At 39.6% G+C, this 13,921-nt stretch overlaps 1 protein-coding gene across 1 annotated transcript in view; it reads right to left on the minus strand.

Annotated features, from left to right (window-relative positions):
• Positions 1 to 13,921, minus strand: part of FAAP100 (FA core complex associated protein 100) — a 118,728-nt gene that overhangs the window by 46,725 nt on the left and 58,082 nt on the right. Inside the window, exon 10 of the mRNA XM_053706880.1 lies at positions 4,242 to 4,328. Within this exon, the coding sequence (XP_053562855.1) occupies positions 4,242 to 4,328 (87 nt within the window). The remainder of the gene's footprint in view (positions 1 to 4,241; positions 4,329 to 13,921) is intronic.

Raw genomic sequence — 13,921 nt, forward strand, 5'->3', positions numbered from 1 at the left:
ATTTTAAAACCTCTGGCGCTACAAAAAAAGTTTTTTGTTGCTAAAATTGGAAAATAGAAAAAATGGATGAATGTGATATGACCTACTTGGTTAAAAAACAAAAATTAAAATATCCTTTGGTCTTAGTGACAACTTAAACAACGTATGCTTTATGTGCAAAAAATATGTTTTTATTACATAAAATAAATGGACAAAATAAGAATGAAAATAAAAAATATAAAATATATAATATAAAAAATATGTATATGCAGATAAAAAAAGAAAAAAAAAATAATATATAGCTGATCAGCTAGTACAATTAAAAATGAATAAGTGCAGTACCAAAAAATAATAAAAATAAAATAAAACACAACAGAAATATACAATAGGACTTGATCCAAAGAGAGTTCATAAGCCTTCAAGGGTTAATATGGATTAGATCCAGATCGGAACGAAATCAGAGACTCCTTCAACAGCTGAGAATGTCGAGTGCCAATTGTAGCTGGAAGGGAGCTGAAATGACAATGAATCCAAATCAAAAGAACAGCAGAGAACCAAAATTGAGGTGTTCAATTTTACTTACACCGTGTTTTGGTCTCTGCAGCAGCGGTCAGACAACAGTGGAAGCGGATGTTTCTTTAATATAAAAGCCGATGTCGAATAACTGCTCCACTCAGGGATTCTCACAGTATCGAAGCCGGTCTGTAATGACTACGTCACGTAACGTCAGAGTGGGCCGGTCATTACAGACCGGCTTCGATACTGTGAGAATCCCTGAGTGGAGCAGTTATTCGACATCGGCTTTTATATTAAAGAAACATCCGCTTCCACTGTTGTCTGACCGCTGCTGCAGAGACCAAAACACGGTGTAAGTAAAATTGAACACCTCAATTTTGGTTCTCTGCTGTTCTTTTGATTTGGATTCATTGTCATTTCAGCTCCCTTCCAGCTACAATTGGCACTCGACATTCTCAGCTGTTGAAGGAGTCTCTGATTTCGTTCCGATCTGGATCTAATCCATATTAACCCTTGAAGGCTTATGAACTCTCTTTGGATCAAGTCCTATTGTATATTTCTGTTGTGTTTATTTTATTTTTATTATTTTTTGGTACTGCACTTATTCATTTTTAATTGTACTAGCTGATCAGCTATATATTATTTTTTTTTTTCTTTTTTTATCTGCATATACATATTTTTTATATTATATATTTTATATTTTTTATTTTCATTCTTATTTTGTCCATTTATTTTATGTAATAAAAACATATTTTTTGCACATAAAGCATACGTTGTTTAAGTTGTCACTAAGACCAAAGGATATTTTAATTTTTGTTTTTTAACCAAGTAGGTCATATCACATTCATCCATTTTTTCTATTTTCCAATTTTAGCAACAAAAAACTTTTTTTGTAGCGCCAGAGGTTTTAAAATTTCTTATCTTTTTTAAGGTAGTTATTTTTATTTTTTCTATTTCACTTGTGGAGACAGGGGTTCTCCATTACCTACTGGCATATTGGTATTTTAGAAAATCCTGCGCAGGGTTACACACAATTTTATCTAACCTTAGTAAATATACTTACCATATGAGTGTGCTAGTCATGATATCAGTTTCAGTTTATAGCTCAGACGAATTATGTTAATGTGGATTTTTGAACATAGATTATACATCATTTGAATAGGAAATTTAATCACATACAAGCGTGTTATTTTTGTTTTTAATAGGAGTTGGAATTTTATATCAATTTCTAATTAATTTCTCATTTGTCTCATTTAAATCTCATTTGTATATTTGTGTACTGACACTTGATTGGTCCACGGTACCGACTCTCAAGTTCTATGGTAATTGTCATTTCACACGTAGACGTTGACGTCACTCTTAGCCATTCAAGTAGAGGCTGTTAGAGTGAACCAAGAGTGTCATTTTATCATCTTTTATTGTTAGATATTTTACTATAGACGTTAGTGTATCTGATTATTTATGGCTATGAGATGTTATATATGGATGTGTCCATTAACTTCAGCGCACTTATAGATATTGTTTAGTCTTTATAAATATATTTAGAATATCAGTAACTCCTGTGTGATTGGTTTGATCGCTGGTCCGGCGTCCATTGATATGTGCAGCTTTAGTGGGTGTGTACGGTGTTGATCCTTTTGATTGGCAGCGACCCCAAACATGTTTGTTTATTTTAACGGCTACCATTGGATGTCCGCACCGGCAATCGACCCAATGGGGTGTGAGATTATGGGGGGGGTGCAAAATTAACGGTTGTTCATATGGTATAAATAGAGCAAGGTGTGAGATGAGCGATACAGCCTGATGAAACGGCACATTCGCTGAGAAACGTGTTGCTGTGCTCCTGTTGATTTTAATTGTTTTTAAAATTTAAATAAAAAACATTTTATACTCGCACCTTGCTCTTTTGGATCTGGGGGGGGGGACATTTCAGTCCCTACAACGCTTCTGAGGTGTATTCCACAGGTGATTGTATGGTGTGTTGATTCTGGACATCCTATGCACCTGGCCCAGCTGATCCTTCAAGTGGATTGAGTCAGCCGAACGGCTCTGAAGCCTCGGTTCGCAGATTATTGCACTAGATGTGCAATTTGGTTTGTGAGTACCCATTTTCTGCTCACCTTTCATCATATCGATTGTCTTCGTTATTACACTATTAGGCGCCTCTGTCTTTCCTATTGTTTAGGAGTTTGCTTGATAATTTTGATAAAGACTCTCCATATGTGGGTCATCTCCTGAATCCGCCTCAATATCACTGAAAGTCACCTGTTTAGTTCCACTATTCTTCCATCTCTTATTACGACTATTATTACGCTGTCTATTCTATAGTTTCCTAGCTAGGAATCTCTGCTGTTTATTCCACGAAGTCTATATTGGACTGATAATCCGAGTTGTCCCTAATAAATTTGGAATGTTTATGTTCCATGACTTGTTGTTTGGTATCAGCTACTACCTTCTGTAGCTGTTCATCATAACTACAGAAGTTAGTATCATGGCATCTCTTATTGAGCTCATTTTGTACTTCTACGATATCTAATCTGAGCAACTTTAGCAAATGTGCTTTGTAGCCAATTAACATCATCTGGACCCAGATTTAAGGATTTTAGCAGGCCGTTGTTAAGTGTCCCTTTAAAGAACATTCAGCCAGTGCTTGGTTCCATTCATCTATGAATGATGGAAAGTTGTATCTCCATTCCTGTAGGAGTCATCAGTTCTTTACTTATGTACATGTATATCCTTTTTCAATGTCTAGATTTTGTCATTAGTATAGTATGCCTAAGTATCATAGATTTAGAATAAAGGGTTACATTTGCCGCCTTTGTTTTTTAGACCAATCACAGCAAAGCCAGTCCTTTTTAAACACACAGCTGTGAATGCTCACATTAAGCTATGAAAAGGCTACGGCCGAAACGTGTATGTTTGTCAGTTAATTTGCTATCAATTTTTTGAGGATTCTTTGCACTTTTCTTGGATTACTATTATGCCGGGTACACCCAAAAATCCTTATTGGAGCAACCGCTAAGAATCGAGCAGCCAATGGGCAGTGAGTGAGTGTTTGTGCCAGTCATCACGTCAGGTAAAGCAACCAGTGACGTAGTTGCATCCAAATCACATAACCAATCTGGGTCCAGAGGAGGCACCTGAGACGAGCAGCGAGTTGGTGGATTGAAGCCTCCAGAGCATTTCCCGTGATATGGGAAAGTGAGGATGCCCAGGACCACCGCAGTCGTCTGATCCCTGCACCGGACTACCAAAGTAAGTACACCGCCACAAGTGGGCTTAGCTCCCATATGATAACCGTATGTGTGATATGCAGGTATAGCATATTAACACATTGTCGACAAACGAGATCTGGCAATTGTTATCTGCCATTTCCACATACCCATACCTATCTTTGGAGCTTTCTTGAAGTTTATGAATTTTTATGAAGCTTATCCAGCTCTCAGTGGTTGTGATGTGTGTTTTTTTTTTAGGAATACATTTGGATTGTACAACAATAGTACAGACGTTTAATGACATTTTTTCTGGAATACATTCTGACCACTAGCCAGTATATCCTTAGTGAGTTACCCTCATATAATTTGTGACAACTTTCCTTTGTTATTGCAACTAAACCAAACACGGAATAGGGTGAAAAGGCAAAATAGCCGTCCACGTGGAACATCCTGAACTGTGAAACAGTTCAATGTCAGCTCTAGCAACTCATTTGGTACTCACTGTTATAAGTAGTCAGTGAAAGCACTCACCTCTCCCACAGTAAACAGTTGCTGGAGAGCTCCCAGATTTAATTCTCGGGCACCGCAATCATCAGAATTACTTTTGCAAACCAAAACCTGAAATTAAGATCACAAACACAAAAATTATACACAAAGAACCACATTCTTTAACACTCTTCTTCCACTAATACAAACAAAAAGTACAAGTAAGTGCAGACTGAGTCCAATCTTTTTTTTTTTTCTTTACATACTATATATATATATATATATATATATATATATATATATATATATACACATATATACATATATACATACACACACATATATACATATATACACACATATATACATATATACATACACACACACTGTAGTGGCTTGCACTCACTGGTCTTTTAAGGAACGTGACTTTATTGTAACGTTTCGAGGACCGTATCTCCTTCCTTGTCAATAAAGGCACGTTTTTGAAAAGACCAGTGAGTCAAGCCACGGTTTATTTATGTTTTTCTCTGCATGTATCCTGGAAGTTGTTCTATGAAGTGAGAGTGCTCTCCATCTGCTAAACTAAAATATATATATATATATATATATATATATATATATATATATATATATATATATATATATATATATATATATATATATATATATATATATATATATATATACACACACACACATATACATATATATATACACATACATCTGATGAAGTAACCGATTGGTTACGAAACGCGTTAGGATCCGCCCCCACCATTACACTCATTGTGTTCACACGGAGCTGAATAAGGATTCGGCTGCTACACATCCAGAAACAGTGCAGCAGTTTAGAGACTATCCTTCGTTGCTCCATAGCGATTTTATTATCATTTTAAGAGCAAATTAGCCAGCTAGCATTTGGATCTGAAATATACGATCCTGCAACTAGCTCCGACTACGGCTCCTATTTATGTTTTTAGAATTGCCTGCTTTTTGTAATCAAATGGGTTGCTTGTTTGTTATACGTACATATATGTAACATTAAATACTTGGTTTTATTATAACATTGTGTTAGTAGTATATATATATTCTTTCACTGTATAATAGTATATCAGCATTTATCACTCCCTTAACCGCTTATCCACTGGGACAAGCTCCCACCTTGTGAGGGACACCTATCATTTAGGATTCTAAAGAAAACTGGGTCATCCAAGGAGGTGTGGAAGGACATTGGACTGCGACAGCAAGCAAGGAGTGACATCTTACTAACACAAGTGCTACTTAAATACCTCATATCGTGAGGCTAAACCAAGTGAGTGCGGATATTTCATCTTTTTATGTATACACATATATAGAACGTATTACACGAGGTGTGCTTCTGTGCGTATATATATATATATATATATATATATATATATATATATATATATATATATATATATATATATATATATATATATATATATATATATACACACAAACACACACACACACACATATACATACATACATACATATACACACAGGCAGTCCCCGGGTTATAGACATCCGACTTAAGTACAGAAAGTGATGTGAAATTTTCTTAACAGGGGCAAAGATAGCAAAACAAACTTTTCCTTATGCTATCCAAAACTAAAAAAAAATGTTTGGCTAGAGTTTCACCTAAAAAAGTGCTTGTTTGCAACTTGCATATATATTCAACTTACAAACAAGAGATTCTGTAGGTTTGTTCTTAACCTGGGGTATATACATACACACGTGTGTGTGTGTGTGTGTGTGTATGTATATGTACACGTGTATATGTACATATATACACACACACATTATATATTTATATAACATAATTTATGCTTGCCTGATTAATTTGTTTCTCTTGTAGTGTATCCAGTCCACGGATCATCCATTACTTGTGGGATATTCTCCTTCCCAACAGGAAGTTGCAAGAGGATCACCCACAGCAGAGCTGCTATATAGCTCCTCCCCTCACTGCCATATCCAGTCATTCGACCGAAACAAGCCGAGAAAGGAGAAACCATAGGGTGCAGTGGTGACAGTAGTTTAATTAAAATTTAGACCTGCCTTAAAAGGACAGGGCGGGCCGTGGACTGGATACACTACAAGAGAAACAAATTCATCAGACAAGCATAAATTATGTTTTCTCTTGTTAAGTGTATCCAGTCCACGGATCATCCATTACTTGTGGGATACCAATACCAAAGCTAAAGTACACGGATGATGGGAGGGACAAAGCAGGAACTTAAACGGAAGGAACCACCGCCTGCAGAACCCTTCTCCCAAAAACAGCCTCCGAAGAAGCAAAAGTGTCAAATCTGTAAAATTTGGAAAAAGTGTGAAGCGAAGACCAAGTCGCAGCCCTGCAAATCCGTTCAACAGAAGCCCCATTCCCAAAGGCCCAGGTGGAAGCCACAGCTCCAGTGGAATGAGCTGAAATCCCCTCAGGGGGCTGCTGTCCAGCAGTCCCACAGGCCAAACGGACTACACTCTGAAGCCAAAAAGAAAGAGGTTGCCGAGGCCTTCTGACCTCTCTCTCCTCTGTCCAGAGTAAACAACAAACAGGTTAGATGTTTGACGAAAATCTTTAGTAGCCTGTAAGTAAAACTTCAAGGCACGGACTACGTCTAGATTATGCAAAAGACGTTCCCTCTTTGAAGAAGGACTAGGAAATAATGATGGAACAACAATCCCCTGACTGACATTCTTGTTAGAAACCACCTTAGGTAAAAACCCAGGTTTTGTACGCAGAACTACTCTATCTGAATGAAAAATCAGATAAGGAGAATCACAATGTAAGGCAGATAACTCCGAGACTCTTCGAGCCGAGGAAATAGCCATCAGAAAAAGAACCTTCCATGATAGAAGTTTGATATCAATAGAATGAAGGGGTTCAAACGGAACCCCCTGAAGAACCCCAAGAACCAAGTTTAAGCTTCATGGAGGAGCAACAGGTCCAAACACAGGCTTAATTCTAACCAAAGCCCGACAAAATTCCTGAACGTCTGGAACTTCTGCCAGACGCTTGTGTAAAAGAATAGACAGAGCAGAAATCCGTCCCTTTAAAGAACTAGCTGGCAATCCCTTGTCCAAACCCTCCTGGAGGAAGGACAACATCCCAGGAATCCCAACTCTACTCCATGAGTAATTCCTGGATTCACACCAATGAAGATATTTACGCCATATCTTGTGGTAAATTTTCCTGGTGACAGGCTTTCGTGCCTGTATTAAGGTATCAATTACTGACTCGGAGAAGCCACGCTTTGATAGGATCAAGCGTTCAATCTCCATGCAGTCAGTCCCAGAGAAAGTAGATTCGGATGATTGAAAGGACCCTGTATCAGAAGGTCTTGTCTCAGAGGCAGAGTCCATGGTAGAAAGGATGACATGTCCACTAGGTCTGCACACCAGGTCCTGCATGGCCACGCAGGCGCTATCAATATCACCGATGCTCTCTCCTGTTTGATTTTGGCAATCAGACGAGGGAGCAGAGGAAACGGTGGAAACACATAAGCCAGGTTGAAGAACCAAGGTGCTGCTAGAGCATCTATCAGTGCCGCTTCTGGGTCCCTGGACCTGGATCCGTAACAAGAAAGCTTGGCGTTCTGGCGAGACGCCATGAGATCCAGTTCTGGTTTGCCCCAACGGAGAACCAATTGAGTAAACACCTCCGGATGGAGTTCCCACTCCCCCGGATGAAAAGTCTGACGACTTAGAAAATCCGCCTCCCAGTTCTCTACACCTGTGATATGGATCGCTGAAAGGTGGCAAGAGTGAGTCTCTGCCCAGCGAATTATCTTGGAGACTTCTGACATCGCTAGGGAACTCCTGGTTCCCCCTTGATAGTTGATGTAAGCCACAGTCGTGATGTTGTCCGACTGAAATCCGATGAACCTCAGTGTTGCTGAGGCCAAGCTAGAAGAGCATTGAATATCGCTCTTAACTCCAGAATATTTATTGGGAGGAGTTTCTCCTCCTGAGTCCATGAACCCTGAGCCTTCAGGGAGTTCCAGACTGCACCCCAACCTAGAAGGCTGGCATCTGTTGTTACAATGGTCCAATCTGGTCTGCGAAAGGTCATACCTTTGGACAGATGGACCCGAGATAACCACCAGAGAAGAGAATCTCTGGTTTCCTGATCCAGATTTAGTAGAGGGGACAAATCTGTGTAATCCCCATTCCACTGACTGAGCATGCATAATTGCAGCGGTCTGAGATGCAGGCGCGCAAATGGCACTATGTCCATCGCCGCTACCATTAAGCCGATCACTTCCATGCACTGAGCCACAGTGGGGCGCGGAATGGAGTGAAGAACACGGCAAGCATTTAGAAGTTTTGATAACCTGGACTCCGTCAGGTAAATTTTCATTTCTATAGAATCTATTAGAGTCCCCAGGAAGGAAACCCTTGTGAGAGGAGATAGAGAACTCTTTTCTTCGTTCACTTTCCACCCATGCGACCTCAGAAATGCCAGAACTCTCTCTGTATGAGACTTGGCAATTTGAAAGCTTGACGCCTGTATCAGGATGTCGTCTAGGTAAGGAGCCACCGCTATGCCTCGCGGTCTTAAAACCGCTAGAAGTGAGCCCAGAACCTTTGTAAAAATTCCTGTGGCTGTAGCCAACCCGAATGGAAGAGCTACAAACTGGCAATGCCTGTTCAGAAAGGCAAACCTCAGGAACCGATGATGATTCCTGTGAATCGGAATGTGAAGGTAGGCATCCTTTAAGTCCACTGTGGTCATGTACTGACCCTCTTGGATCATGGGTAAAATGGTTCGAATAGCTTCCATCTTGAATGATGGAACTCTGAGGAATTGGTTTAGGCTTTTTAGATCCAAAATTGGTCTGAAGGTTCCCTCTTTTTTTGGGAACCACAAACAAATTTGAATAAAACCCCTGTCCTTGTTCCGTCCGTGGAACTGGATGGATCACTCCCATTACAAGGAGGTCTCGCACGCAGCTTAGGAATGCCTCTTTCTTTATCTGGTTTGCAGATAATCTTGAAAGGTGAAATCTCCCTTGTGGAGGAGAAGCTTTGAAGTCCAGAAGATATCCCTGAGATATGATCTCCAACGCCCAGGGATCCTGAACATCTCTTGCCCACGCCTGGGCGAAGAGAGTCTGCCCCCTACTAGATCCGTTGTCGGATAGGGGGCCGCTCCTTCATGCTGTCTTGGAGGCAGCAGCAGGCTTTCTGGCCTGCTTGCCCTTGTTCCACGACTGGTTAGGTTTCCAGGCCTGCTTGGATTGAGCAAAAGTTCCCTCTTGTTTTGAAGCAGAGGAAGTTGATGCTGCACCTGCCTTGAAATTTCGAAAGGCACGAAAATTAGACTGTTTGGCCCTTGATTTGGCCCTGTCCTGAGGAAGGGTATGACCCTTACCTCCAGTAATGTCAGCAATAATTTCTTTCAAACCAGGCCCGAATAAGGTCTGCCCCTTGAAAGGAATGATGAGTAATTTAGACTTTGAAGTCACATCAGCTGACCAGGATTTAAGCCATAGCGCCCTACGCGCCTGGATGGCGAATCCGGAATTCTTAGCCGTTAGTTTAGTCAAATGAACAATGGCATCAGAAACAAATGAGTTAGCTAGCTTAAGTGTTCTAAGCTTGTCAATAATTTCAGTCAATGGAGCTGTATGGATGGCCTCTTCCAGGGCCTCAAACCAGAACGCCGCCGCAGCAGTGACAGGCGCAATGCATGCAAGGGGCTGTAAAATAAAACCTTGTTGGATAAACATTTTCTTAAGGTAACCCTCTAATTTTTTATCCATTGGATCTGAAAAAGCACAACTGTCCTCAACCGGGATAGTGGTACGCTTTGCTAAAGTAGAAACTGCTCCCTCCACCTTAGGGACTGTCTGCCATAAGTCCCGTGTAGTGGCATCTATTGGAAACATTTTTCTAAATATAGGAGGTGGGGAAAAGGGCACACCGGGTCTATCCCACTCCTTACTAATAATTTCTGTAAGCCTTTTAGGTATTGGAAAAACATCAGTACTCACCGGCACTGCATAGTATTTATCCAGTCTACACAATTTCTCTGGCACTGCAATTGTGTCACAGTCATTCAGAGCAGCTAATACCTCCCCAAGCAAAACACGGAGGTTCTCAAGCTTAAATTTAAAATTAGAAATCTCTGAATTAGGTCTCCCCGATTCAGAGATGTCACCCACAGACTGAAGCTCTCCGTCCTCAGGTTCTGCATATTGTGACGCAGTATCAGACATGGCTCTTACAGCATCTACGCGCTCTGTATCTCGTCTAACCCCAGAGCTATCGCGCTTGCCTCTCAATTCAGGCAATCTGGCTAATACCTCTGACAGGGTATTATTCATGATTGCAGCCATGTCCTGCAAAGTAATCGCTATGGGCGTCCCTGATGTACTTGGCGCCATATTAGCGTGCGTCCCTTGAGCAGGAGGCGAAGGGTCTGACACGTGGGGAGAGTTAGTCGGCATAACTTCCCCCTCGACAGACCCCTCTGGTGACAATTCTTTTATAGATAAAGACTGATCTTTACTGTTTAAGGTGAAATCAATACATTTAGTACACATTCTCCTATGGGGCTCCACCATGGCTTTTAAACATAATGAACAAGTAGTTTCCTCTGTGTCAGACATGTTTGTACAGACTAGCAAGCTTGGAAAACACTTTAAACCAAGTTAACAAGCAATATAAAAAAACGTTACTGTGCCTTTAAGAGAAACAAATTTTGTCAAAATTTGAAATAACAGTGAAAAAAGGCAGTTACACTAACGAAATTTTTACAGTGTATGTAACAAGTTAGCAGAGCATTGCACCCACTTGCAAATGGATGATTAACCCCTTAATACCAAAAACGGATAATAAATGACAAAAACGTTTTTAAACACAGTCACAACAACTGCCACAGGTCTACTGTGGTTGTTACCCTCCTCAAACACGATTTTTGAAGCCTTTTGAGCCCTTCAGAGATGTCCTGTATCATGCAGAAGGAAGCTGAGTGTCTCTGTCTGTAATTTTAGCTGCGCAAAAAAGCACTAAATAGGCCCCTCCCACTCATATTACAACAGTGGAAAGCCTCAGGAAACTGTTTCTAGGCAAAAATCAAGCCAGCCATGTGGGAAAAAACTAGGCCCCAATAAGTTTTGTCACCAAACATATATAAAAACGATTAACATGCCAGCAAACGTTTTATATTACACTTTTATAAGAGTATGTATCTCTATTAATAAGCCTGATACCAGTCGCTATTAAATCACTGCATTTAGGCTTAACTTACATTAATCCGGTATCAGCAGCATTTTTCTAGCAAATTCCATCCCTAGAAATATGTTAACTGCACATACCTTATTGCAGGAAAACCTGCACGCCATTCCCCCTCTGAAGTTACCTCAATCCTCAGAATATGTGAGAACGGCAGTGGATCTTAGTTACTTCTGCTAAGATCATAGAAATCACAGGCAGATTCTCCTTCTAATGCTGCCCAAGATAAAACAGTACACTCCGGTACCATTTAAAAATAACAAACTTTTGATTGAAGTTAAAAAACTAACTATAATACACCACTCTCCTCTTACTACCTCCATCTTTGTTGAGAGTTGCAAGAGAATGACTGGGTATGGCAGTGAGGGGAGGAGCTATATAACAGCTCTGCTGTGGGTGATCCTCTTGCAACTTCCTGTTGGGAAGGAGAATATCCCACAAGTAATGGATGATCCGTGGACTGGATACACTTAACAAGAGAGATATATATATATATATATACATACATACACACATACATATACATATACATATACACACACACACACACATATACACACACACACACACAAACACAAAAACACACACACAGGTGCACGCCCCCTTTATCGTCCAGCTCATGGGGGAACCCAAAGATTTGAGGAAGCCAGATTTGTCATCGTTCTGCTAAAGAATCGCCGGTCTGCTTTCCTTAAAGCAAAAGATAAGTATTTAAAAAATAAGCATCTTTCTAAACTTTAGTTAATTAAAAAGTGCCCCTGTTTTTAAGATTATTATTTGATACTGGCCTTTAATTCATTAACGTTTACATTCGCTTTAATGAACCAGTACTCTCATTTTATAGAGCTACCTTAGCTGTAACATAAGCACTCAAATCAATAATTCCCACTGGCTAACATGTACATCTTCTTTAAAATATATTAATCTGTAAAACTTTAAACATTAAGCATTAAGAACAATTAAAAACAATAATAATAGGTAAATGAAAGGGTTATAAGCTCATGTGTATTCAGAAAAACTTTCATATAGATACGCTGTATTCAGCAGCTGCAACTTTGTAACAGACTCGAGTTCCAAGTGTTGTGTTCCGATAATCACAGGGTCTTGACACTGTTCAGATTAAGAACAGTGGCGCAAAAACACGTTTGGCCCATATAAAGATACATCTATACAACTCATGCTAATCTGAGACAAATGCATGCATCACGTGTTGGGTCCAATCAGCAGCACAGCAGTGATGGAGATCAGCAAACAGAAATTTACAAAAGCTGCCAGTCTTTATGTTAAAGGTACACTAACCCCTCATTTTTTCTTTCATGATTCAGATAGAGCATGCAATTTTAAGCAACGTTCTAATTTACTCCTATTATCAATTTTTCTTTGTTCTCATGTTATCTTGATTTGAAAAAGCAGTAATAAAAGGTTAGGAGCCGGCCCATTTTTTAGTTCAGTACCTTGGTAGAGCTGCTGATTGGTTTGCTACATTTAGCCACAAATCAGCAAGTGCTACCCATGTGCTGAACAAAAAATGGTCTGGCTCTAAAGCTTACAGTACTGCTTTTTCAAATCAAGATAGCATGAGAACAAAGAAACATTGATAATAGGAGTAAATTAGAAAGGTGCTTAAAATCTCATGCTCTATCTGAATCATGAAATAAAAAAATTGGGTTTAGTATCCCTTTAATTACTTACAAAGGAGATTTTTTGAAAATAACATACTTAGAATTTATTTAACACAGAGTTCTAATTTTGGAAATCTCATTTATCCAAAAAAGGCTAAAAGTAAAGAATATCAGGTAGATACATGGAATGTAGCGCCAGCTTGCACTGCCCTGAGGTTGATCTTGACTTTAGAATTCAGTCTACCTTCCTCATTACAGACCTGCTGCAAACACCATCCTGGTAGTTGTTATGAGCAATATCTGTCATGGCTTTGGACTGAACCCACACTTTATGTTTCTATAACAGCACTAGGTGTTCTCATTCTGAAACTTTTTTGAGCTCAGAATATGTTCTCTGAGCGTTGAGATGATTCCAAACTACACCCCAATTAGAAGTGTATGTCTAGCGCAGAAAAATCCCTCCTGTAGAGCTTCTGCTTTAAACCAACAATTGAGGGACAATGTCACATAGGGGAAGATATGAATCCCTGGAATATGACTTTACAATTGTTGCTGCTTTGAGCTTTCTATGAGACATTTCCAGACCTATAATTATCCAGCAAACCCTTGACAGGTCTGCATATAGTCGAATATTAGGGGAGTGTATGCGCTAAGGTATTTGATATTAAACTCCTCTCTAAAAGACAATATCCCTAACAATTGTCTAGACAAGTAGCATATGGAAGAAGAGTGGGGTATTGTTAGGGGTAATATGAACCTGATGGCAGCCATCTTGTTCTTCACAGCCATCTTGTTCCTCACAGCCATTTTGTAATGAATAGACTTTATTATACTGGGGTATTATGC

This window comes from Bombina bombina, chromosome 1 (genome assembly GCF_027579735.1).
Source record: "Bombina bombina isolate aBomBom1 chromosome 1, aBomBom1.pri, whole genome shotgun sequence".
Classification (NCBI taxonomy): domain Eukaryota; kingdom Metazoa; phylum Chordata; class Amphibia; order Anura; family Bombinatoridae; genus Bombina; species Bombina bombina.